The 27,502-nt window shown below is 48.6% G+C and overlaps 1 protein-coding gene across 3 annotated transcripts; it reads left to right on the top strand.

Moving 5' to 3' along the window:
* Nucleotides 1-345: 345 nt before the first annotated feature.
* LOC116949624 (rho GTPase-activating protein 15-like) lies at nucleotides 346-27,502 on the top strand. Of its 3 annotated transcripts, none has more exons than XM_032967144.2 (14): nucleotides 346-824; nucleotides 3,715-3,969; nucleotides 8,814-8,873; nucleotides 9,434-9,495; nucleotides 12,352-12,424; nucleotides 13,481-13,567; nucleotides 15,436-15,534; nucleotides 16,444-16,549; nucleotides 17,296-17,409; nucleotides 18,603-18,701; nucleotides 19,451-19,528; nucleotides 20,401-20,538; nucleotides 21,866-21,971; nucleotides 23,731-27,502. In XM_032967144.2, the coding sequence occupies exons 2-14, from the start codon at nucleotides 3,754-3,756 to the stop codon at nucleotides 23,906-23,908; spliced, it is 1,416 nt and encodes a 471-aa protein (XP_032823035.1). In that variant the 5' UTR covers nucleotides 346-824; nucleotides 3,715-3,753; the 3' UTR covers nucleotides 23,909-27,502. The 3 variants fall into 3 exon arrangements, with proteins under 3 accessions (XP_032823035.1, XP_032823026.1, XP_032823045.1); XM_032967135.2 differs by having other exon boundaries at nucleotides 347-824; nucleotides 3,712-3,969; XM_032967154.2 differs by having other exon boundaries at nucleotides 348-824; nucleotides 3,712-3,969; nucleotides 16,453-16,549.

Below are 27,502 nucleotides of genomic sequence, written 5' to 3' on the forward strand. Positions count from 1 at the left end.
TCTCAGGTGCACAGGCATGCGTGTGTCTCTCGTGTTGTATCATGGAATTAAAACGAGCGTGAAACTAAAAAACAACAACCGCACATACGTATGTCGTGGGGTTTTTTCTCAGAATGTCATTTTTTTAAAGCAGCTGTGTGGGGGGGTGGGGGGGGGGTAAATCTGTCAGTCTGCCGGGGACGTTTGTCAGTCGTGTGACGATGGCACATTCACGCGTGTTTCTTTCCTATTCGGGTATTGCGAGATTATTCTTCCTCTCTCATGATACGGCTCAAGTATTGTTTTTGTACGTGCAGCACCTGGCCCTCCCGGAGGTGCCAATCATAAGTGCATAAGTGCATGATGCATGACGCAATGCTGTTACGAAAACAAGCGCAAGTGTCAGAATGATTTAATTCTGAGAAACTCTACGTTTTACTTGCGGCTCTGTAACCCCCTACTTCCAAATGTGCAATTAATACTGCCACACAAATCGCTTGGCTTTTATTCTTCTGTTCTGTACTCTTGGCCGATGCGGCACCACGAATAACGCTGCGCGGTGTCAAGGCCCTCCCTTACAGTGGCCACACAGCGGTGGAGGAAATTTCATTTCCCTTCTGCGCCGAGGGACACACAAAAGAGTCAACAGAGAGGGCACCAGCTGCTGATGGGGCGGGACGACACCCACCTTTTGGCAAATGAGTCCGCCAGATGCATCCGCATACCTGCTTTGCCATTAGCTTCCTCTTTCTCACCTTGCACCTTTGTACCCAAGGTGAGCAACGTGAGCGCCAGCGCGAAGACCCAGAGGCTTCATCGCAACCGGCGAAGACCCTTTGAGTAAAGTAAGAATTTGTTCTACAATTAATTCATGTCGAGTGTACGTCTTACGCGCTCACGCTGGTGCCGGATGCGTAACATCACTCACGCGTTACTTGACCAGCCTCCGAATTGAATAACAAAAGCGTGCACACAAATGCATTTTGTCTTTTGGCGATAGTATCTTTTTATAAATCTCAGCAATGTAAGCAGTAGACGTTGCTTTTTCTTCACCGGGAGATACGTTTCACTGAGGTCAGGGTGATTCAAATAATATAAATAATGACAATACAGCAATCATAATTTATAACCCTTTATTTCAAACCCGACTCTTGAGTGTCAACTCATTGTTAAACAACACGAGTTCCGGGCCACGTGTAACCTTCCCAAACGACTTGCTTGAAATATGCACAAGGGAGACAATGTGTGGGGGGGGTGGGGTGGCACGTGCCCCCCGCAATGATCCGATCTAAATCTCTAACTTCGATCGGATCATTGGGGTTTATTAGTAATAAATCGGCATTTTGCGACCCCCACTGCCACTGTGTAGCATATTATTACGTGCCAGGGACTCTGAGATGATAGGACAATAGTCCGAGTCCATAATTGGCAATAAGTAACGGCAAAGCGGTTATAAGTGACTCACAGAATTGTGCGCAGTTGCGTACACAGTCCACGACTTCCCTGAAGGCGTTCACCTTCAGCGAGTGCGATGGCGATCACACAACGCGGTTCGAATTCGACCCTCGATCGATGGCTGCGCCATCGCCGCACACGCGTCGAATAAAAAGGCAAGGGACAAGTCCTTACTTACTAACAACTCCTCTATCACGTTTTTATTGCTGGAGGGGTTGCCCCCCCCCCCCCCCCCCCCCCCACTTGAAAATCCTGGCTCCGCCATTGGAAATATGTACTTCAAGCACGTAAACTACCGATGTCTAAAGACCTTTTATCTTTTTTTTTAATACGTACAATGCGTATGTGTTATGGATAACAATTATACAAGTCAACAGCACCGTACGAAAACATTCTTATTGTATAGCGGTAAAGCAATGTGGAATAACGCCCTGCTATTTTTGCCCATGTTTTTTTTCCAAAGTACTGTAGACAGGGTGTTCCATAAGTCTGGAATCATAGGAAAAATTAATACAAAAAAGGCAACAATAACGCTGATATTCACAGAACGTGCGCAATGACTCTCGCCTTCCTACAAATAGAATTATCTGGACTCTATCTTCCTTGCTCTGAGAAACCTTGGGCCTGCAGAAACAAAAATATGAATTCGTTATTTTTCCCGACGATTCCAGACTTTTAGGCCAGCCTGTATCTACCACGGGGTTAATGGCTTTCCCTGTGCGTGCTCCCTCTGCTTCTGGTAGAACTGGATCGGTCGGTCTAATCGCAGATCTATTATTTGCGTCTCAAATACCAGAAACTCCGGTTTCACGTTCTCTGTTTCGTCTGTGGTGGAAAAAAACTAACCGGTGACGGTGAATTTGAATTTAAATCAAAGGCATTCTCATACCCACGGAATCCCGTCGAACTAGGGCACCGTCATCCACTCGATACGTTTGCCACTTATACTGGTAGGAACGAAGTTGTAAACTGAGTGTACCTGCCTGCAATAGATTAATGTGTCCGTCCGTCCGTCCCCTTTCAATACTTTAACGAAGTGAAATCTCGTGCTGTTGGGTGTAAAATCAGCAATAGACAGCGCAGAGACTTGATATGTCTTATTGCACCCAACATTTGGAAGTCACATTATCTCATTTGCGAACTTCTACCAGCCCACCCTGCAGGGACCTGTTGTATGTTGAACTTCTTTCGCACCGTACGTAGCCAAACGTGCGTCTGGTCGGATAGCAGCTCACTCGCGCTGATGTCAATGCTTGTGAAGCATTTTATCATAACCCGGGATTTCACACCGATAGCAGTGTTACAGGCACGTGTTCTAAACTACTTAAGTGGATGAATGGAGTTTGTATGTGGAACGTGACGTGGTATTGTGGTTTGCGGTGGGGGGCGCGCCTCTTTGTTGTAGCAATCACTGAAGACGTCGATGTGACTCTAGCCCCAGTGGTCGGCAGTCAAAATAACAAGAACCATTTTTCTTCGGATACGGTTAACAACAAAAAGAATAACCTCAATATTTGAAGAGCCGCGATGGGTGTGAATCCGAGGCTGCTAGACGGTGGTCCCTTGATACGTGACGCGTCACGAATCCAGCCCTTGAAGAGCTACCGCAGGTCGCCAACCCCTGACCTGGGCAGACACTCATTTCTAACAACAACAACAATAATACAAATGTATTCACATATTTTTCCAAGCTCGGTGCACCTCTCTCTATATATAATGTTAAGATGTTTTCAGCCAATTGAAATGATTGTTTATATACACGTGGGAGGAACCTGTAGCACCCGCAGAAGACCCACACGTGCGAGGGGGCAACACTCTATCCCATACAAAGAAAACAGATGAAGTCCAAATTTGCTGTATAGCCTTCTGGCAGGCCAGGGCATGGCACCTCAAGACCCGCGAGAAGGGCAGTTTAACTACATCTGTGTGATCCACAAAACCCTCTCCTTCACAGTACTGGATTGCAGGTGTGCAGAGCCACTGCTGCCTTCTTTCTCTCTATCGTCTCCTCTCCTTCCCCCTCTGCTCCCCCATCCCTAGCTCAGCTCTCATTTTTACTCTCTGAGATCACGGCCAGGTAATAGAGCAGAATATTTAATTCAGCAAACAACTTTCGTTGTCCTGTTTTTTTCTTTCGGTTCTGCACCGTTACTGAGAAGCAGAAATTAAATATATATAATTTTCAAAATAAAGTGTGAAATGTCGCATTTTTAAATATATCACTCGGCAGTGGAATTTTACAGCGCTTGCTAACACGCCATTCTTGTCCACGGTTAGCAGAAGGATTTAGGGTTGGAAGACGTGGAATTTCTCGTCTCCATGATCCAGTCAAGGGAGGAGTCGGAGGCATCGGGTGGTGACAAGGCAACCAGCGTTCCCGACCTCACGCACGGAATATTTGAGCGGCGATACAGCGAGGAACACAGCCGTCTGTACGAAAAACCAACGGCGAATGCGGAGAATGACGGTGGCTCGCTCACTGACGAGGGCCTGGATGATGAGGTCGAGGAAGAGAATGTACAGACGGGAAAAGAGGTGAGCAACAACATTAAACCATTGCGAATCATCTTGGGAGCGTCAAAAATAATTTCCGCGCAGCTCTTTGTCAACGTGTGCTGTAAAGAAGGACTCCCCATGCCTGGCGGCCATTGGGATTTGTTTGATCATAATTTGCCAGGCTGGTCAGTGCCGGGCCAGTTAAAGGGATGCAGGAGACTGACCAACGTGGGGTGGAGGGGTGACCTCCACCCCACAATGCAACTGGCACCGACTCAGTGTGGTGAACGGGCAGATTGGTGGACGCCATGGCTGGAGTTGATGGGCGATATTTGCAGAGATCATTTTTCATCGAGGTCTGCTTCTCCTTTGCGCGACCTTCACGTTCGGATGACTCTAACCTCGCCTTTAGCGGCTGAGCGGTTCAACACCTTCACACATGAGTTGATGAGCAGTGATTCTGTGCATGGGGGGAACATTGGGTAAATATAATTATTTTTTGGTTGGAAGCCTAGAGTGTCACAGGCACCTCGACTCGGAATTTTTTTTTTAAACAAACAAGTCACAAATTGGTGCACGAATGTTGTACAACTCCAGAAAAACCTGCCAACGTTGCACCAACGTTGGCATTTGGTTGAAACCGTTGGACCAACATTCCCCCAACGTTGGTCCAACATTGCCCCAACGTTGGAGCAACATTGGCATGTGGTTGGAACCGTTGGACCAACATTCCCCCAACGTTCGACCAACGTTGCATGTGGTTGGACCAACGTTGGGGCAATGTTTACAGGAGGAAGCCCCTTGGCCTCTCCTGTCCAGTGCCATGGACTGGGTTATTTTCTTCAATTTATGCCACTTCAAGTATTTTTGTGACATGAACTACAGCACGACACCGATGTCCTTCATGGTTGTTCCATATATATATACATATATTCAGAGTATTTCACTAGCTACTGATGTTAGCCGTGAGCCAGGAGTTGAACTCGTGATTTTCGGGTTTATAGTCGCCGTGAAGTGTCTGCCAGCACAGAAACCACTCCTGATTTCCGATTGAGAGTCAGGCACTCTGCCCCAACGTGACCAGCCCTGATAAGATCCTCCAACTGCAAATGTATAGATACATGGCTGCAGCTTCCACTTCACACCATAAGTGTAAACCCAGCCAGGGGCATCAGCGGTAGAGCGAGCAACTCAAAATCAGAAGGTTGTGAATTCACATCCTGGTCGGGGTTTGACTCAACCCATCATCCCTCAGGGGTCAATACAGTTAGTACCGCTTTGTAGGGAAGTTAACAGTGGTTGTTCTATGGATATGCTTTCTCGCGCCATGTGAATTTGGAATTTATACCACTGGCTCAGGGCCGTAAACGGTGAATGGACAACGACTCGGTGTCCATTCAAGCGTGAATTCGCCTTGAACTTTACTTTTGGCTATTGTCAATAGCCTCTTGTGGCATGTCGCTCAATGATATTTAAACTGAAGTCAAGCATGGCGGTTTTTCTTTTCTTTCACAAAGCCGGTAAACTAATGGTGGAACAGAGAATTGGGGATTACGTTGGGTGAAAGAAGAAGCGCAGACGCCCAACTACTGCTCCGCAGAAATGACTTCTCGGCGAGGAGGAAGAGACAAGGCCAGCTGCACGCCAAAGTTTGCTTGACAGTGTCCAACCGAGGGGGGAGGGATTTGTTGTTGGGTTACATACCGGAGGCCATTGTGGCTTGGAGGCGTTGACGTGGCCGACAAAACCAACACCACCACCACCACCACCACGGTGTGAATGTGCGGAGCCTTTGAATGCGATCTGTTGCCAAAGACGCTGGCGGAGAGCGGTCGCAAGCGCTTCGTCGCGATCTTTGTAAAGGGAAATTAACTGTGCATGCACTGTGCACGCGGTTTAAGGTGAGGTGCGCTGAAAAGCACTTGAAATGGAAGAGCCGGACAGTCACAGGCAGAAGACTAAAGAGGAATGTCTACACAGGCAGGGCACCAGGAGCAAAGATGACCGAGAGGGAAGAATTTCAGACCTATCATGATGTTCTCCAAGCTCCAGACACCATGCGCCTTGCTTTGCCTTGCTATTACACAAAGACAAAGATCCCCTAGTATAGCCTTAACAGACTGCTGGGGCAAGTGCTGTTAGTGAGCACCTATGAAGGCCGGAACGGCACACAAGGGGGTGGGTGGCCAGCACTACCCCCGGCCGCCTTTGTCTCCCTCGTGGCAATGTTTTTACATATCCCACTAACAACTCAATTGAGGCTGAGTCGACCTCGGGGAGGCCCAGGACCAATTCAGATAATCGTCACTGGTGTTGACCGTGAGTGGGAGTTTAACTCGGGTCGCCGGGGTCAAAGCGCAGCGCAGCGCTAACAGCTGCACCACCGCTCCCCACTCACGCAGAGCCCCAAACATAGCAGCGGTTTTGTTTTGAGATGGCGACTTTTGATCTTGATACAGCAAACCCCAAGGACAGTAGTTATAACTGTTTAATGAGGATGCTGCCTTAAAAAATGTTCGAAACAAATATGCCGCACATAAGAGATGATAACATTTCACTTGTTGCCAAATTTTAGTAAAAATATATATATTTGGGTCAAATTGCCTTGATTAAAATAATGATTCATCCGCTGCATGGGAGATAAACAAAACGCATTCCGCCCTGAGAAGAGCCCTTTGACGAGAGCCATGGCCAGCAAGAAGCTTCCACGAGTGTACCCACAGAGGTACAGCCAATGAGGCTACAGCTAGGCCAAGGGTCTCTGGAGCAATTCCTTCCGTCTTGCGAATGGGGCATTGCTTGTTGTGTAACTAACGTCTTTCATTTTTGGCATGCTAATAAGAATAACTACTTCCACTTGTAACGCGCTGAGCACTATTCACTCGCTCTCGAAGAGAGAAAACAACTCGAGAGGCATGAGAAGGAGCCACAGGCGAGTGGGAAGGCAGCCACGCCGTGAGCCGGTGCTGTATTCCACCCCACAGAGTTCCGCGCTCCGCTCCATGTTGATATGTTTACCGACCACACGTGTGAGGGAGCAACGCTCGATCCCGTACAGACGCGACAGGTGGAGTCCAGGCGTTGCTGCAGCCCACCTTCTGCCATGCCAGGGTGTGGCACCTCCGCGACACCCATGGGAAGGGAGTTTCACCGCGTGTGCGATTCACCAACCCTTGTCGCATCCGCATTGCCGGGTGGCAAGTGCATGCGCAACAACCGCCCGGCTCGAGTATTTGCGACAGGTCGCTTGCGCGGTGCGGTTTTAGTAACACCGCTAGACACACGCAAGGCGGCGCAGCTCGTAGCCGTGCTGTTGTGACAGTTGTCTGCTGAATCTGGGGGTGATTTCATTGTAATACTCAATGACTCATTCTCCACAACTCAAGGAATGGCCCTATCACCTATATGGAGGACAGGGGGACCACGCTAAGTTCAGCCACTACCGTGGCCACTGGGGCTGCGTGTATAATAGTGACGTGCGGCCAAGTGAGCAGCTGTGTATATTTGTGATGTCAGAAGGATGCGGGAGAAGAATCTTCATAATGTACGTATGCATACATGTCAAGCCCTTATCAGTGCCCTACCTTATTACAGACCAATTCAGACCTTATTGGTCATCCCGTGCCCTTATAAATCTCAACGTTCATCCTACAAAGGCCATTCACAAATATATGTTTGCCCGTATGGGGACGGCTGTACACAACTACTGAGTAAACCGTATGGGTTGAACTTCTTTCGCACCATACGTAGCCAGCCGTGCTAATCGGAGTTGATCCAGCCAGCAGCGAAATCTCGGCGTCCAAATGATCTGTGTGTTTGGGACGAGACAATGTCGCCTCCTGGAGGCTGAACACTGGACTAATGCTACGCGTGAATTCAGCGTCAGTGTCAAATTGTATTCTGTGCGAGCGTACGAGTGCAGCAATGTGTTCAGGAGCTCAAAGCCGATGCCGAGGTCTGCCGCTGGCCGCGACGAGAGGGCTTCAGGAGAGAGTTCGTGTCGTTTCGCTGTTCCTCTTCCGATTGAAGGCGCGCAGACCACAGCAGTTTATGATATAGTCCATGTGGTCGAAGGCAGCCATCATCCAATAACCACGAAGCAATGCTCATATATAGTGGTAGCCCTGGATCATTGGTATAAATGCAACATTTCCATGGTGCGCATCAGTTTCACCACGAGTACCGCAGTTAATCTCCATGTATCGGTGCTTGTTTTGTTAGCCCTAAACGGATGATGGGCCGATCTTTCACCATCAATTAAAGTGTGAAGTCACGTCCTTATGATAGTGCATTAAAGTATTCTGTCAAAGTGACACTCACTCGGACGAATAAAAGCTTTCTCAATAGGATAGAAACATTAAGACAAACTGACACGCCCAGAATGATGACAACTCAGATTACAACGCATTAGGCATAGCTTTTGCATCTACTGCAATTCATCGCTCTATAACACCATTCCTTCAAATACCACGTGCATGCATGCGTGTGTAACATTATCGAGATCAAGTCACAGTCTGAGACTACGGCAATACATTAAAAGAAAATCATCACTATGACACCGGGTCGCCTTGCTGGCAGAGAACGGGAACAAGATGTGCATAGTGCATTTTGTGAATCGAAATGAAAATACTTTTTTTTTGAGTCTTCGGGCTGTCGCCTTTTTTTTTTTCACAACGAACAAATCGTGAATTTTAAGCCCAGTAGGAGGGGGTCGATCAAATCTCTGCAGCTCCAGACGCTGCACAACAATAACGACGACCTGCGGCCCGCTCCAACAACGCTTGGCTAACGCGAGTGGAGTTCCAGTGAGGTCGGTGTGTCCAGCGATGGCTTGAGTGGCGTGTGCCCGAGCATTTACGGTAGCCCCGTGTGATCTGCCGCAGGACGTGGCGGGAAACAGGACGATGCTCACGAAGAGTATCTCCATGGCCTCTCTGACAACGGTGAGTGTTGCCGCACGCGATTCGATTGTTCGCATCTAACGGGCTTGTTTCATCATTATGCAGAGTTCTTGTACAGGGACTCCTCTACTTACGAACATTTGATTTACGAACTAACAGAGATATGAACAAACCTGGTCCGCATGTCCAGTTGCCTGTTCAGACCGAGAGTCGTAAGTGCAACCACCGCGCAATAGATGGAGGTGGTGGCATCTACATCTGCAGAACGTGAAGAACCAGTGGCATCTACAGCTACAGGTGATTATAGAACGTTTAGAGAGATTGCCCGTGTTTAGTGTCCATGCTGTACAACATGTTTGGCTTCGACAGGAGTAAAGTTGAACTTCGGAACAAATGGGACTTAGGAACAGATCTCTGGAAACGAACTCGTTCGTAAGTAGATGAGTCCCTGCAGTGATACGTATTATCATTCTGATCCATTTTATAGAGACGGAAATGTATTTGGAGGCAGATTAAGTAAAACCATCTGAGGTGTTTTGCACTCCTTTAATGTGCAGACGTTGCCCCGTTTGAGTTGTCGCTCTCTTCTCTCTCTCTTCAAGGCACAATTAAAAATGGGAACACTGAACACAGCCAAGTCAATGGAAGGTGGCAAAAGACTAAGGTATACGAATAATTATAACAAAAGACTAAGGTATAATAATTATAATAACAGACTAAGGTATAATAATTATAACAAAAGACTAAGGTATAATAATTATAACAAAAGACTAAGGTATAATAATTATAATAACAGACTAAGGTATAATAATGATTAAAGACTAAGGTATAATAATTATCATAAAAGACTAAGGTATACTAATTATAATTAAAGACTAAGGTATAATAATTATAATAAAAGACTAAGGTATAATAAGTATAATAAAAGACTAAGGTATACTATTTATAATAAAAGACTAAGGAATAATAATTATAATAACAGACTAAGGTATAATAATTATAACAAAAGGCTAAGGTATAATAATAATTGAAGACTAAGGTATAATAATTATAACAAAAGACTAAGGTATAATAATTATAATAAAAGACTAAGGTATAATAATTATAATAAAAGACTAAGGTATAATAATTATAATAAAAGACTAAGGTATAATAATTATAACAAAAGACTAAGGTATAATTATAACAAAAGACTAAGGTATACTAATTATAATAACAGATTAAGGTATAATAATTAATTAAAGACTAAGGTATAAAAATCATCATCATTAAAGACTAGGGTATAATAATAATTTTGCTTGTTTTCAGCAAGCACTGTACGCTCCATGGTGTCGTTTGCAATGCCTCAATACAACTACAACCCCCTCTCTCTAATCCACTCCTCCAAGATCGACTCCCCCCGCCCCATCTTCCTACTTGAGAACCTCCCCCCCCCCCCCCCCCAATATATAAACGCAGCGCACCGCCCTCTCGTATTCAGCTTTCCCGCGTTATCCGGAGCGATACGTTCCCAGAGATGCTCGTGAATTGCACATTCTCGCGGGTCACTTCGGCAGATGCGTCTGAAGCTTCGAGAAGTTCTCTCTCATTTCTTTATCTCATCACTTTATCTCTCATCACTTTATCTCTCGTCGCTTTATCTCTCATCACTTTATCTCTCATCGCTTTATCTCTCATCGCTTTATCTCTCATCACTTTATCTCTCGTCACTTTATCTCTCATCACTTTATCTCTCGTCACTTTATCTCTCGTCACTTTATCTCTCGTCACTTTATCTCTCATCACTTTATCTCTCATCGCTTTATCTCTCATCACTTTATCTCTCATCACTTTACATCTCGTCACTTTATCTCTCATCACTTTATCTCTCGTCACTTTATCTCTCGTCACTTTATCTCTCGTCACTTTATCTCTCGTCACTTTATCTCTCATCGCTTTATCTCTCATCACTTTATCTCTCGTCACTTTATCTCTCATCACTTTATCTATCATCGCTTTATCTCTCGTCACTTTATCTCTCGTCACTTTATCTCTCATCACTTTATCTCTCATCACTTTATCTCTCATCACTTTATCTCTCATCACTTTACATCTCGTCACTTTATCTCTCATCACTTTATCTCTCGTCACTTTATCTCTCGTCACTTTATCTCTCATCATTGTATCTCTCATGACTTTATCTATCATCACTTTATCTCTCATCACTTTATCTCTCGTCACTTTATCTCTCATCACTTTATCTATCATCACTTTACATCTCGTCACTTTATCTCTCGCCACTTTATCTCTCGTCACTTTATCTCTCGTCACTTTATCTCTCGTCACTTTATCTAATCACTTTATCAAAATCACTTTATCTCACCATTTTCTTTCTCTATCTTAATGCAGTCGAGTAAAGTTCCAGATGTGATTCGCGGATCGCCAAAATTGCGGAGAGCAAGTTCGCGAATAACGAGGGAATCCTGTAAAAGGCACTCCCTGCTCCTCCTCCTCCTCTCCCCACACCTCTCCTCACCCCCTACCTTCCTCGAGCCTTATATAAAACATAATCCCAGCTAGTGAATAAGTTCCCAACAACAATAACAATGGGCTCATATGCCAACGGAAGTCGCAATGTATTATTTCGAACAGGGATTTTTTTGATTTAAAGCTTTCGTGACTGCAGTAATTCATATTCTTAGTTTTTTCGGTAAAGTCACGTTGAAGAGAAACAACAAAATAACAAAATATATATAATGATGACCGTTTGAGTTATGGTCGAAACGTCGTGAGAATTTTTTATTGTTTTATATATATTTTGTTATTTTGTTGTTTCTCTTCAACGTGACTTTACCGAAAAAACTAAGAATAGGGATTTTTTTGTAAATGTGATTAACATAAAATGAGCATTTTTAAAAATCACACTTTCTCTTCAAACGCACAGAACATAAAATAGCAACACCACTGCCCTACAGTGGAGCAAATATAAATATATATGATAGGCAAGGTTTCAGGCATTATCACTTCTGTTATGACGAAGGTTGGTTGATTACCTGGCAACATATTGTTTCCTATTATTGTAACGTTATTGACAAACGTGTTAAGTTGTTGTTATTTGTTATTTGTACTTGTGCACCGTTAAAATCGCGTAGCTCAGTGGTCGAGCTCGCAAATCATAAGTTTGCCAGTTCAATTCCTGTTTAGGAGTAGGGGGAGAGTTGGTTGACCCAGCCCATCATTCCTCCTGGGGTAGATAAATTGAATAGTCAACAGCGGTGGTCCTATGGAAAGACTCGCGCCCGCGCCGTACAAATGTGTGCCAATTTTCACCACGAGCTCAATGCTGTGAGCAGGCGATGAACACCGATGCCTCGATGCGCATTTGCGCCGACGAAAACAACTCTGCGGTTTACTATGGCGGTCGTTCGTGTGCACAGGAGCTGGCCGTGTTAATCTGCGTGGACTCGTTTATCTGCGGTCGCGTGTGGAGCTTGTAAAACGTTTCTTGTCGCACCCCCCACCCGCTCCCATGACCTTGCAGGGTTAAATGGTCAAATGTGTACGTGACGCTGCACGAGTCGGGCTTGACTTTCAGGAAGTCCTCAAGCGCGAAGGTCAGCGTTATCATCCTGTTGTTACCCCCCCCCCCTCGACGTTATCTCTGCGGGACCATCTTGACTAGGGTGTGCCCTCCTTCTAGGTCCGTGGGTTCGATCCCAACACTGGCGCCTGTACATTTGGAGTTTTGCGCGTCTCTCTCTTTCCGCGTCTCTCTCTTTCCGCGGTCGCGTGGATTTTTCTCCGGGGCCCTCCGGTTTTTTTCCCCTCCACGTTTAGAATCAACATCACCACGCGTTTAGAGTATTTGGCTGCTATACATTGCCACGCGATAAGCCACTTCGTTGAGCTACCATTTGCGATAGGCAGGTCGCATCTGAAAAAGAGCTACGTAGCTCTGTGGGCACTCACCTGGTAAAATAAAACGAGCCTCTAGTTTGGTAAAAGAGCTGCCGTGCACGGTTCAAATTCTCACCTGGCAAAGTATACCGTGACTCTGCATTCTTGACGTCAGACAAAAGTGAGTCTGACCCTTTGCACCGCTGGGGATGCAACCCGATCACCTCGCTGAGCACCGTCGTAATGAAAAACAAAAGCACAGATGATGACATTTACTTGCAAGATATACGCTGTCCAGAAATGTCGATGTAAAGTGTTCGGTTATTGCCTTGTAATGCAGATGTGCATGCAATGTATAGACAGCAGTTGATAGTTTAGCAATTCGTTATATCAGTCTAATAGCACGGGCATATAATAATAATACAAAAATTACATCTAAATACGTAATTCGTGTGCATGCCATTTGACGTGTGTATCCTGAGAGTAAACATTGTATTTTGTTATTATGCATGACAATATGTTCAGGAGTTAAATGCTAGTCACGACGAGATGGCTTTAGGAGAGAGATATCCTATAGTTTTGCTACTCCTCTTGCTTTGAAGGAATGCAGACTGCAGTGGTTTACTATGTTGTCCATAATAAATGCTCATTACATGTTCAATGAGCAATTGCAATAACCAAAGAAAAATTGACTGTGCCACTTGAATTGGAAGTTGTCATCGTTTTTGGTCGTTTAAAACCAAAGATAACGTTTTATTTCTTCCATGCTTCAGAAAACTGCCCAAGAGGAGATCAGCCTCCTGGGAGCTCAGCTGCAAAGAGCGACAGACAAGGAATACAGGAAGAGAAACGTCATCCAGGTAGCGCCCTGTGGACACAAGCCCTCCCTCCCTCCGTTCCTCCCCTCCCCTCCCTTCCTCCTTCCCTCTTTCCCTCCCTCCTCTCCCTCCCTCCCTCCCCCCCTCCCTCCCCTCCCTGCCTCCCTCCCCTGCCGCGCGCTGCGAGCCACGCGCCCAGCAGCGGTGCGTTAATGGCAGCGGACAGAGTTTAGCTCGAGAGTGATGCGACTGTAAACACATCCGCTCATACGTGAAAGCCGTGAAGCCATGCCAACACAGCAGCAGCAGCAGCAACAATTTGCACAAACATGTGCAGTGTTAGGGAAAAAGAATCCAGCTGTCCCAGAAACTCAGACGAACAAAATGTGAAAGCCTCCGCACGCTCGCCCCGAGAGCAGGAGCGCCGCTTAAAGAACGTGCAATTCAAAGTTGTATTAACAACGGTTACATCGATGTGAACATGACGATGAGTGTCCCTTCTGTCACTGGCTGTTGTGAAGCAATGTTTCATTTTTAATCCCCCCCCCCCCCCGTCCACTTTGCGCAAGAGCGCATCTATATAAGGAACGAGACAGGTGGACTTCTCCACAATTCTGGCTGTCGCCTCGCCTGATGAAGCTGGTTGTAATTACTGGCGAAACGTCGTACTCAGATTGTAAACGTTGTGGCTCGGCTCTCCAGCACACCGGTGTGCTGTACTAGTGACGAATTGTCCCGTTCTGCTGACGTGACAACCCTTACTGGTTGGCTGTGGCGGGCGGTGGCGGGTTTTGACGACACACATTTACGCGATCTAACCCCCCCAAAAAAAAAACCTCTATCGTGGCTTGCACGACCCGGGGGCCACTGGCGGCCCCGGTGGCCTTGAGCGCGGCTCCTAACGTTCGGCCCGCGACAACACAACGAGTAAAACAGCCGCCCCATTCTGATCGTCGTGCTGCTGTCAAACCCTCCAAATGGTGTCCAATGGTGTGGCGGCCCTCGCACTGATGATGGCTTGCCGGTGAAGGTGCCCTCCGCCCTCCTCTGACAATGAGTGAAAAACACTGTTGTCAAGAACGGATGATGCATTGGATGGTGGTGAATAGGTGGTCAGAAATATTTGTGAACTAGGCGATTGAACACGTGTGGTGGATCACCGTGATTGGGACTTTTTATGTCAAGATGGTGAGCTTTAATATGAGAGTATCTGCAAAGGGGACAGTTGCACGTGTTCCAGCAGCGGTCGTGTTGGAAGGTGTGCAGGTAGCTGGACGAGTAGGTGGCTGCAAGGTCAGATAGGTGCCTGTACAACACCTTGTCAATCCACTGCTGAAGACCGATCCACACCTCATCAGAACATGGGGGTTGCTTGATTGTACTTCACCACGACTAGTGCGTGAATGTTGGTCACAGGGCAGGCAGGAGTGAACCGGTCCACACTTCACTCGTCATTGATGTTACATGTACATATAAGCTCTTTCGCAACCCTACGTGGCCAAACTAAAAACAAACAACGACATTTCTCAAGAAATGTCAATTTCGAATTGGCTTTATATTTGAGTAAATGTACGATAAATGTTGCCTCTTGCGATTTAACAATAAACCACCAAAATATGCTTCTCTCAATGAAGGGCGCACCCCCCTCTGTAAAGGGCAACTCTGTAAAGAGAGTTGAGAAGTGGACAGGTCTCAAACTCAGGTTGCCAGGTCCACAGTGCAGCGCGTTAACCGCCGCCCAATCGCTCGGTTTTAACGACAACCGTGATATCTTAACAGCTTGACGCCCGTTTCTTTGCCAGAAAGGGTAAAACCTCCTCTTATTTTGTCATACCGTGACACGCGGGGTCAGCGTCACCCCCTTGACCCCCCCCCCCCCGCCCCACCGCCGCCGATGCATTCCCTTGCAGCTCACCACGGCGGAGAGCGACTGCTACCTGCTGCAGTCGGACATAGACGTGAACATCGCCCAGTGGTACGAGCACATCCACGAGGCGATAGAGGCACAGGTGCGTTCCACGCGGTGCAGCGTCCGTAGTTTGACGCCGCCAAGGTAGGAGGACACGCGGGGTTGCCCTGTGAGGAAGAAGGGAACCTCGCCGTTAATTAACGGACACTCATTTGCAGCCACTTGTCAATGCACTGCTGGACGGTGAGGACTTCCCCGTGCCACGTTTGCCTCGGTGAGGGTTGTTGGAACGTATTTCGCCAAGCCGCTCAGTGCAGGTTGGTGAAGGGAGGAGGAACTCAGGACCACCGTTTGATGTCAGCCATGGCTTGGAATAAAACTTAAACCCAACACCGATAATAGAGGGGGGTTTTTTGGGGTTAGATCGCGTAAATATATAAATGTTGTGTCGTGAAAACCCGTCACCACCCGACACAGCCAACTCGTAAGGGTTGTCACGTAAACAGAACGTGGCCAATTCGTCACTGGTACAGCACCACCGGTGTGTTGGAGAGCCAAGCCACAACATTTACAATCTGAGTACGACGTTTTGCCAGTAATTACAACTAGCTTCATCATGTTCTGTTTACGTGACAACCCTTACTAGTTGGCTGTGTCGGCTGGTGGCGGGTTTTAACGACACATTTATATATTTACGCGATCTAACCCCCAAAACCCCCCTCTATTATGGATGATATTTGTCGCGAAAGCCGACTACGTGTTAAACTGACCCAACACCGAGTTCGGAGCAGTAGTGGGATAACCACGGCACTGCCCTGCTCACTCCCATCAATGCACACATCAGATAATATAATCATTAAACGTGCACCAACAAATGCAAAGTTGGCATCTGATTACGCTGTTCCGCCCCCCGTGTGTTTATGAATCAGCATTGATGCGCGACTGTAATTGGGCAAAGTCGGAGGGCCGAGAGTAAATTTACACTGTACGGCCTGACGTTGTCTTTGAGGCCTGTCAGAGTCCCACAGGTGAACGCATTTACAAGAATGTCATCATCGACGGACTGGGCCCTACAAAGCCTGCAGGCTGCCCACGCGAAGAAAGAACACCACCAGGTTTGGAAATGTGGCTTCATACACGATAACTCGCATCATTTATAGTATGCTTGGTTCTTTCGGTAAAGTCACGTAGAAGGGAAACATAGTGAGAATTGTATTGTTTTATATTTTTATTATTTTATTGTTTCCCTTCTACGTGACTTTACCGAAAGAACCAAGAATATGAATCCCTGCAGTCACGAAAGCTTTAAATCAGAATAAAATAATTTATAGTGTTTGAGATACAGAGTGCTTCAAAAAATGTTAACGCTTCCGAGAATTGGCAACAAATACCGCAAGAAATGTGCCTCCGAGATTCTAGAGACCACCTGGAGAAGATTCCAGGCAACGTATTGATCATGATGGTGAACAAGTGGAGACTCTTTGACTTTCTGAAGCTATTAACATACATTTGTTATCACTTGTACAGTGTATCATTAAAAACGATAGTCCCATATAAGTGTTAACATTGTTTGGAAGCACCTTGTAGTGTCGATTCCCCGGTATTACCGAGCAGACTGTTGGGGCCAAGTGCTGTTAGCGAGTAGCACCACCTGTGGAGGCCAGCACAGCACACGTGTCTGCCCAGTGCTGGGTTTTGTAAACACTGCGCCAGGTACTCATTTGAAGGCTGAGTCGACGTAGCGGAGGGCCAGGACCGGTTTCAGATATCCGTGACCGACGTTGACCGTGAGTGGAACTCGAACTCCGTGTCGCCGGGGGAAACGTCTTTCTGTGTTTGGCGCCGTGCTGTTTCACCACAGCCAGAAGCAGAACCGAACCGTCGATGGACAGGACGAACATACGGGAGATGCTTCGGAAGCTCATTTTGAAGAGGCCTCCCAGGCAATATTTGAGGGACAGAGGCATCATAAAAGGTACGATTTAAGTAGCGTTATTTCACGAAATGCGTGCAGGGTTAAGGCAGGCAAAGTACGAGTCTAATCCCGTGAAATTGATGGGAGCGAGTTACCTCGGCAGCGGCGTCGGCCGACGTCCAACTCACTCCCTGGATGATGACTGAATAAAAGTCCTTGACCGAGGTTTGAACCTGAGACTTTGAAACTCACCATCTCTGTTCTACCCCTGACCGTGCTGCATTTTGAGTTACACTGTACATCGGATGTGAACGTTACGAGTGAACACAATGAGCAAACACGATGGCGTTCACACGACGCGTATGTTGTCGGCGTTTTCGTTCTTTCTATATTGTGCTGGAGAGCAGCGGGTGTAGCGGTAAGAGCTCGCGCGCTGTGAACCCGGGTGAGCCAACTTCGATTGACGGCCACGGCTAATGTCAGCGGCGAGTGAAATCTGAGCCGGTCCTGCACCACCGCCCATCCCCACTCCCGGGCACCAACCAAAAGTCGCCGTGCACATGTAAAACTCTCCAGTGTGTGACCGTGATCACTCAGCAAGAGAACCATGCAACATCTGACGTCTCGATTCCCTATTCACAAATACGAAGAAGGCATTATCGCGACGGTACACTCCGCTACTCCTGACGCAAATATCTGGCTCAACTACCTGAATGTAAAATTATAGTTTTGGCTCTACACCTACATCGGCGATATAATAATGATGATGATGAGGAAGAAGAAGAAAAAAACTGATCAGCGTGGTAACATACGGTCAAAAGACAAAGATCCCCCCGTATAACCTGATCAGACTGTAGGGGCAAGTGCTGTTAGCGAGCACCTATGAAGGCAAGAACGGCACACGAGGTGGTGGGTGGCCAGCACCACGCCCGACCGCCTTTGTCTGTCGAGTGGCGATGTTTACACACCGCACCAGGTACTCGTTTGAGGCTGAGTCGACCAAGGGGAGGCCCAGGACCGGTTCAAAAATTCGCCACCGTTGTTGGTCGTGAGCGGGAATGGAGCTCGGGCCGCCGGGTTCCGTGGCGCAGCGCGGCGCTGACCGCTACGGCTACCGCGCCGGCGACCAACGCGGCATGGGGTCGGTAGGCCTTCACAAACGGTGCATTGGCAAAGGGCTCTGAAGAGCTCTCGTGGTCGGCGTGACACGTGGCTGAAACGTGCCCCCCCCCCCGCCCACCGTGTCTCCACAGACCAAGTGTTTGGCTGCCCCCTGCAGTCGCTGTGCGCGCGCGAAGCGTCCACCGTCCCTGCGTTCGTCAGGCTCTGCGTGCAAGAAGTGGATAAGAGAGGTGGTTACGGAGGCTTGCCAAGGGGCTGGTGCTCCAAGAGAATACAAATCTGCACGGCACAATGCTGAGGGCCAAACAACACCCACGCTCGGTTTTATAAAGTAAAGAATGTGAGCTCGAACAAACCTTTTAGTGCTCATATGCATTGGCGGTCCTTGGGCCAGCTGTAGAAATGAGATATTCAAAAGATAGGCGGGCAGTCTCTGCGTAAGACAAACACGGGTGATTTGCTACAAATGAGAAACAATTTAATTGACCCGGGCGAATGGTGATGATGAATCATCATCATCATCATCACCACCATCATTCCTTCAGGTTCTTTGAATCATTCTCTCTCTTCGAGTGAGTTAATACTATTATTTATAATTGATGGACGAGTAGGTGGCGAGATTGTAAAGTAACATTTTCCAGCTGTGAGTTGAATGCCCTGGCAAAGTGCCCCTGCAGCTAGGTTTGGTATAAAATACCGATTGGGGAAAGCGCTGGGTTTCGTTTCATAGGCACCTTTGTCCATGCCGCTGGTAACAGAAATGTGCCATGGGCTTGCCTTGTACACACAGACAAAAACAAAGAGCATAACCCTGCTCTTATTAACAAAGGGGGGTGTGTATTAGTAAAATGTTGCATCCGATAAAGTTTCTGCGACGAGTGGACTCTCTGTGACGGGTGGGGGGGGGGGCAGTGGTTCAAATGACTGAATGGTGTTTACAATTTTTATTTTTATAAAACTCTTAACGTGTTGCTCGCAGGCCTGCAGGTCGATGGCATCTACAGACTGAGTGGGAACCTCGCCTCAGTGCAAAAGCTGCGATACGCCATCGACCGAGGTGTGCCAGTAATTTACTCTCAAAACGATTTTCCCCACCCTCCGTCAGAGTGCAGCGACGCCGTTTAAAGAACCGACCTTTCCGACTGATGAGGAAAGTCAGCGCACTAGGACAGTACACATCATCGGTAGGGATGATGATGATGATGATAAATAATAACAACAGCGGAGTGGCAGCACCAGATATGTGCTGCCACCGAGGCAACAGGGCTCGTAAATCGGTTCACGCGCAGGTTGGATTTATTACTTCGCTAGCATCGCGAGAGAGGTGTGGCAGTGGCCTGGGGGAGCTCTTCATCCAGCCAGCGGATCCACCGTGTGGGGGCTTTTACTTCGAGGGATGGAGAGTGAGGTCAATCAAGAGGTCATAGCAAGCAATGCGCATGATGTCTGTCTGTCTTCGTAGGTTGAGAGGTAGTGTCGCGGCTAGCGCCGCTTCGCTACAGCGCGGAGACTCATGGCCAACACCAGTGACGATTATACGAACCGGTCCTGGGCCTCCCCTCGGTCAACTCGGCCTCAAATGAGTACCTGGTGTGGTGTACAGACATCAAAGGCTGTTGGTCGTGGTACTGGCCACCCACCCACTCCCTCGTGTACTTTGCCATCCTTCATAGGTGCTCGCTAACAGCACTTGCCCCAACAGTCTGTTGAGGCTATACGGGCCATCTTTGCCTTCGTTTATTGTATATTGAACTTCTTGAACTTCTCCGGTGACCCGGAGTTAAACCATCGCGCGCGTCTTTTACTTTTCTTTCTTTTGGACGTTGACCGCTGTTGAAAGATTTCCATTCGGTATTCACTCGCGACGACCACGCTCTTGTCCCGACGAACCCTGCTTTACGAACCCGCGTCCAACGCCACCCCGGCCAGAGGATAAGCTGGACCTCGGCACGGACAGCCCGTGGGCGGACATTCACGTCGTCTCCGGCGCCCTCAAGTTGTTTTTCCGAGAGCTGCCGGAGTCGCTCATCCCGCAGAAGAACTTTGGGGATTTCGTGAAGGCCCTCGGTGAGTCTACAGGCGCAGCGCACTTTCATGAGGTCGTGCTCATTGCACACAAAGTGCCACAAATGAGCCACAATAGCTTTCTGATCTCGTCGAGGGGCATGAAACCATCATCACGCGAACTCCGGTCATCCTCGCAGCAGCAGCGCCTTTTGGCTGAGCATCGAACAAAGACGGTGGTCATTGCGGCACACACTTTCAGATGCGCTTCTACGGCCGTCTGGAACACTCTTCCGTCCGATGTTAAATAAATATTGAAAACAAATTTATTTAGAATTGCATTTTGTGTTTAGTTTGTTGTCGTTCCCCGCACCTCCCTTTAGCACGGTTGGCTACGTACGGTGAGAAAGCAGTTGGACACCCATACGTAGACACAAGTTATTTAAACCAGCATGGTCAGTGTGTTGGCGCAGATGAAGCTCGAGGGAGCCGTTGTAGTCGGTGTGAAATATTTGGGATGAAGTGCTCTCAAAAGTCAGCACCAAATGGCCCAGAACGCGCCCGATCTCATCAGATCTCAGGTGAAGCCTGGATGTTGCTTGGGTGGGTGACCGCCACGCATGCCAAGTTGCGATAGGCTGCCATGGGGCTAGATTGTGGGCAGTAGGGAGCCGTGCAGCAAAAAATAATGAAGTGAACTGTACTTCTATGCTCACAACGTCTATGCCCGCCGCCTTCAGCAACAACAACCCGCTCCGACCAGCGCGGCGAAGTGCCGGTCAAAGAACCCTCGTGATGACCCAGATGGCACGGCACGGGGAGGCCGTCATCCAGCAGTGGATTGACAAGTGCTTTTTGAAAAGTCGAATGTGGCACAGCCTCAAATGACCATTGGGATTGCACGTGTACATGTCGGAGGCCCTGAGCTCACGGAGACGAGCCGTGTTGCTGCTGTGAGTGGAGTCCTCTCCAAAGGGCAACTGCGCCACGGTGGCTAGGAGATGTTAACCACCTCGCCTGGTATATGCAGGAGGTCGTGGGTTTGATCCCAACCCTGACGCCTGCTGCCGTGTTCGCATGGATTTTATTCGGGCCCTCCGGTTTCTCCCTCGACATTTAGAATCAACATCATGTGTTTAGAGTTTTTTGTTGCTATACATTTTCAACTGATAAGCCACTTCGTTGAGCTATCATTTGTGGCCAGGTCACTTCTGAAAAAGAGCTATAGAGCTCAGTGGGCCTTACCTGGTAAAATAAAAAAACTGTTTAGTTTTATATTTTAGTTGTGCTGTGTACTTCCTCCAGATTAATTGACCCCAGTAAATCCCCGATCGCAATTTGACCACATGCTTCTTACACTGGGATAATAAAATTTGACTCTTACTCATAGGAATGAATAACTGTCAAGCAAGGACATATGCCATTGGAGAGTTGATAAACTCCCTCGCTGGACCACATCTGGAGACCATGAAGTTCCTCTTTGGGCACCTTAAACGGTGAGGAGCGCAACGTATTACGTGTTAAGATGCTATGAAGTCAAGGGCAGACTTTGCACGATGCCTCGAATCAACAACAGTTGTGCATCCCTTGCCGTAACAAGCGGGAGACGATGGTGGTCTCTGTGTGTCTGCATCGGTCTCTGTTTTTTTTGTGTCCCCTGTTTGCTAAGTTTAGGCATTCGCTCACTCACATTCTCAGTGCGCCCTTAACAGCATTGCACCTTGGTTAGATTATCACCCACGCGTCCTAAGGCAAGGCCAGGACCGTGGTGAAGTGTTTGCGTTTGCAAACGCTCAAAATGCGAGCATGCGCGCACGTCTGCGAGTCAATCCAGCTTGCGCACTTTGGGAAGCAGCGACTTGCCGAAGTCTCAAGACATATGGGTCGGTTCCAAGCCACACTGCGCAGCAGATGTTGGCATCTGTTGTGTAAATAGATTTATTTAGGTCAACTCAAAAGCGTGGCGTTCTGGCTTAATCAGCTACTCCTAACCAGCCTTGCAGGTGGTGTCTATTCTCGTGATATCGGATTTCCAGGACTGGAAATACATTGCAGCTACTAGGACAAAATAAACCACGTGGTTACTCTTCGTTCTCTGTTTCCAACTCCCCAAACACATAACTGTCAACCCATACGGTTTACCACGTATTCTTGTACAGGGAAATTGAGTTTTCAGGTCCATACTGCGTACAGCCGTTTCAATACGGGCTTTGTAGGATGAACGTTGACATTTATAAGGGCACCACGGGGTGACCAAAAAGGTCTGAATTGGTCTGTAATAAGGTAGGGCACTGATAAGGGGTTGACAGGTATGCAAACACCTGGAATTCCATTGTGTCAAAATTGTATGCGACGACCCCTCCATGTAAATCACGCTACGATGCTAAGCTGTTGACTATGTACGGTAACTTTGCTTGCTAGCAGCATTTGACAAATTTCATTAGCACGTTTGCATACTTGTGCAATAATCAGCATGCAACTATCGTTGTTTCTGTAACGTATTTTTACTTTGAATGGAGTTTTTTTTACAATTTGTCTGAGCCAACTTTCGTTACAGGAAAATGTGTTACTTAATTTCACAATGATTTACGATTGTGTAATCTCTTCCATTGCTTCTGTAACGCGATTGTTCTGGCTCTGATTTCCATCTTCGAGATATTTCTCCGATTTCTCTTTGTTTCTTTGTTCTTCTGCGTTTTTTTATGTTTACTGTGTTTGTCATTTTGGCCACCAAGTGTCGCTGTTGAAAAGGAGACTCATCCTGGCCTCTTAAGTTCTCACCTGGTGAAACAAATTGATGGTCGGGCGAACTGGCAGGTTGCTCATCCTTTTGTGTTCGCCGCGCTACGAACCTGGCCACCCGAGTTTGATTCTCGCTCATGACCAATAAATAGTGGCAAATATACGAACCGGTCCTGGGCCTCCACTCGGTCGAACGCGGCAATAAATCAGCACCTAGGTGCTGCTTGTTAACATCACCACAGGGGAGAGACAAAGGCGGCCGGGCGTGGTGCTTGCCACTCCACCCACGCCTCGTGTGCCGTGCCGGCCTTCGTAGGTGCTCGCTGACATCACTTGCCCCTACAGTCTGATAATGCTATACGGGGGGATCTTTGTCTTTGACCGTGTGTCACCACGCTGATCAGTTTCTTCTTCCTTATCATCATCATCATTATATGGCCGATGTAGGTGTAGAGCTCCAAGGCTCTATCGAGGCCTTTACGGGAGATCTCTGCCTTTGCCTTGTCTTTGCAGAGTGGCGAAGCATCGGGATGCGAATCGGATGTCGGTGGAGAATCTGGCGATCGTGTTCGGGCCAACGTTGCTCCGCTCAGAGATGAACAGTCCCCAGTCGGCGATGAACGACATGCCTCACCAAGCCCAGGTGCTGGAGTTCATCCTCGGGCAGTTCAGCACTTTATTCCCGGAATAATTATTTTTAAAAGGAGTCGTGCCCCGGTTGACGTCGTGTAGGGGTGGGGGGGGGGGTGTTCCTGAATGGTGTCACGACGAATACCACGACGGGGTAACTCGACAAAGCGATGCACGCGATAGGCGGAGGCGCGAGCCGAGGCGACGGACGCGAGAAAGGACGGGCGACGATGCTCTCGGCGACGTGAGTGCGCTGCGGGGGTCGAGGCCGATGCAAGTCAAGCTGGCGGCGGTGTCAACCGAAGGGACGACGTAAAGTATTTGCGAAACGACGTATAAAAGGTGGCGGGGGGGGGGGGACAACAAGACATAAAGCGTGGTATTACTGTACAACGAGCCAACGTCGTGAGGTCACCGAACCGCTCTTCGACACCCCCCATCTCCCCCCCCCCAAAAATAAAAGAGGAGAAGCGTCAGCGACGCGCGTGCGGATTCGCGCCTCTCAAACGACCGCGGCCGTTGTCCAACGTGGAGCAGAAAATGAAAACCACCGCCTCGGCCCAGCGGCAGGTGCAGCAGGCGTCAGCCCGGTTCATCCACGGTTCATCCACGGTTCATCCACGGTTCATCCACGGTTCATCCACGGTGCCCACTGTGGATGAACCCGTCGCTCGCGCCTGCCCGCCAGAGCTGGCCGTGGCCCGACGATTGTCGACTCAAACATTGCAGTCGGCTATTTACTGGGGGGGGGGGGGCTTTTAAGAATGGGGTTAGCCCCGAACCACCCCCCGAAGGTGGGAACCCCCCCCCCCCCCACCCCTACAGGCCACGGGCCAACGTGGCGCGAATGACAGTGATGCCACCAAGCTGCACCCATCGCCTCCCCGTCCAGCGGCACGCGCGGCAACAGAAGCGAGACTTGTTGTCGTGTTCGCCGATTGGCGGAGCGATCGATCCGACAGTAATAATTATCGGTCGGGCAGTCGGGATAATTTAATAACTGGAGAGCCCAGCTATTGCACAGCCGCTCCCACTGGTGAGCACCCGTGAATCAAGAGCTTTAGGAGATTTCTACGAACCTATCGATGACCTGTACAGAGGTAGAGACTCCGTTGCTCAAGTGAAGCACAACTACCTTGCTTATCTCGTCAAGGAGCATTAACCACCATCACGTGCGTTCCACCACAGTGCGCGGCGCTTTCAGGTGCGCTTCTGCGGCCGTCTGGAACGCTCTTCCTTCCGATATTAGGGAGCCACTGGAGCTACGCACTCATCAATCATCTAGGTTGAAAACTAATTTATTTAAAACTGCTTTTATGTTGGGTGACCTTCCCCCCCCCCCTCCACCACCGATGAGCACGGTTGGCTACGTAGTTTAACATTTATACGTGCACTATTTTTGTTGTTTTACCCCCTTCACGCTAATACACCGGCGTATTCGATCTGATAAACTCCGGGCATTAGCGTGTGCGTGTTGTCGCACACGCGACAGACAATATAAGTCTACGCTGGCCATGTAGATACGCGAAGTAAAGCGTGGCTGAAGCGATTAGGAATGTAGAACCAGGCCAACTCTGGTCCACAGGCTTGCTCATTTGATTCGCTGAGTGCCTAGCACCGTAAATCATCAACGACAACAACCGCCATTCGCCATTAAGTGGCGGTGACGTCACAACGCGCTTGTGCCAGGCTAGGTGCACGTTGCACGTTGAGGCCACGTGAAGTGTCGAACTCCCGCAGGCAGGAGGTCACGGGGCAGACCCAGCAGGTGCCATGAACCGACTGAATGAGATGAGCGGCCGATGCACCAACCGTGCCCGCTACTGCGCCAACCTGCTGTGTTTTATCCACCCGGCGCTCCGCTCGTTGTGAGCGTCGCTCCTCATTCATCGTCATCCATTCATCATCACCACCACCACACGTAAAGCAGCAAACACGCACAACCACCATCACTCCAAACTTCGCCGGTGTTCTTACTGCTCGACAGGTCGTCGCACCGCGTGATACAAGCGACCACTGCCAATTCACGTGGCCCCTTCCGCGAGAGCCCGGCCCGTCCTGGTCGATTGTAATCACCGCTGCCTTCGCAGCCTCGATGAGTTCCACCATGCCAAGCGACAGCAACCGCCAACCGGCGGCTCTGACCAGTGTGGACGACTCTCGTGCACCGATTCTGAGCACGCTGCGAAGGGTACTGATGATGATTATTTGTGATGGCGAGCATCCCGATGTGCAGGAGAGTTTGGTGGCTTACCCACTTCGACGCCGCAGCCGCGAGCCGCAATCACTGGCTGCTGCTACTGCTGCTGCGAAAGTTGTCCACGTGATGATAAATGATAGCCAAGTCGCTTCTGACACAAACAGAGAGCTGCGTTGCTCGGTGTGAGCCCTTTGCTGGTAAAGATACAAATGCTCTATATCTCGTTGATCGTGCCTGGCTCATTGGGACCGCGAATGGAGCAGGACGAGGCCGCTGCGAGACGTCGTTCGTGCAGCAGGTGGCAGCAACGCCTCTCTGTCTGCCGATTGCCGAGACTTAACCCGAGTGTGACCCCCCGCCGCCCCCTCCCACGATGGCTCGAGACATTGTGAACGCGGCAATCGGTGCTCCCCCACCCCCATCCCCTAGAAAACCACTGCCCAAACCCCCGTGACCTCCTCCGGGCAGCAACAGCGATTTAAAGGCGTTCGAGGAGCAGCAGCTGCGGTGGGGGGTTACAAAAAACGGAGCCGACGGTCCGATTTTATTTTTAGGGAACCCCAATCCAGAGGAATGCGGGCCGCTTGACTCGCGGTGTCGCGTTCCGCTGGTGGACGTGCAAAGTGGTTCACACCCGGGCTGTCGGGACTTGTTCCCGGGAAGTTTATCGCGTGGACGCTTGGATAGTGGGCTTAGGGGGTGTGCAGGGGGATTGTTCTTTTTTCATTATTGTACAGCGAGCGCGTCGCGTCTGCGCTGCTCTCGAAACCGTGATTCGTTTTGTCTTCTTTGGTGCCGAGTGGGAAATTCGACGTGCGTGCGTAACTAGGAAAGTTCCACGCTTTCAAAAAGACCGCTTTAAAAAAAAAAAACCAATGTTAACGCACGGGTGGTTGCGGATGAAGTAGTAGGCGCGCGTGTCAGATGGCATCCGTGAATGTATTAATAATGTGTGATGTAAATAACGGAACGTGAATGCTGCTATATGAGCAAAAATTTTTTTTTTATTATTTAAAAAAAAAACACCCGTGACATGTTTAGTATTAGATCATCTTTAGAAATGATATCGCTGATGTGACGTTTGACACACGAAGTCTGCTAATGAGTCCCAAAGAAAACCGAAGCCAGTCTGACTGGCTCATTTGAGCCAGACTGGCTCAAATGATTATTATTTTTTTGTGTATTTATATGTGTAAACAACAGGATGGAGTTCTTGCTTATATATATATGTTTTATTTTTTTTTTACACCCATGATGCCCACACAGCAGCGCAGTTTGTGTTTGCAGCCGTCACAAATTCGTCATTCTTGATCTTTGCTGCAGTGCGCTTAGCTCGTGCTGGGGGTTGTCTATTCACAGCCCGTACCGGGCAAACAATGTTCTAGTGCCGCGTCGCCACGAATTGTTTGCTCGAAATTGACTGTTACCGCAATTCATTAAAGCACCGTGCTCTCA

This window comes from Petromyzon marinus, chromosome 2 (genome assembly GCF_048934315.1).
Source record: "Petromyzon marinus isolate PM22_M1 ecotype Great Lakes invasive population chromosome 2, UKy_Petmar_22M1.pri1.0, whole genome shotgun sequence".
Lineage (NCBI taxonomy): Eukaryota > Metazoa > Chordata > Hyperoartia > Petromyzontiformes > Petromyzontidae > Petromyzon > Petromyzon marinus.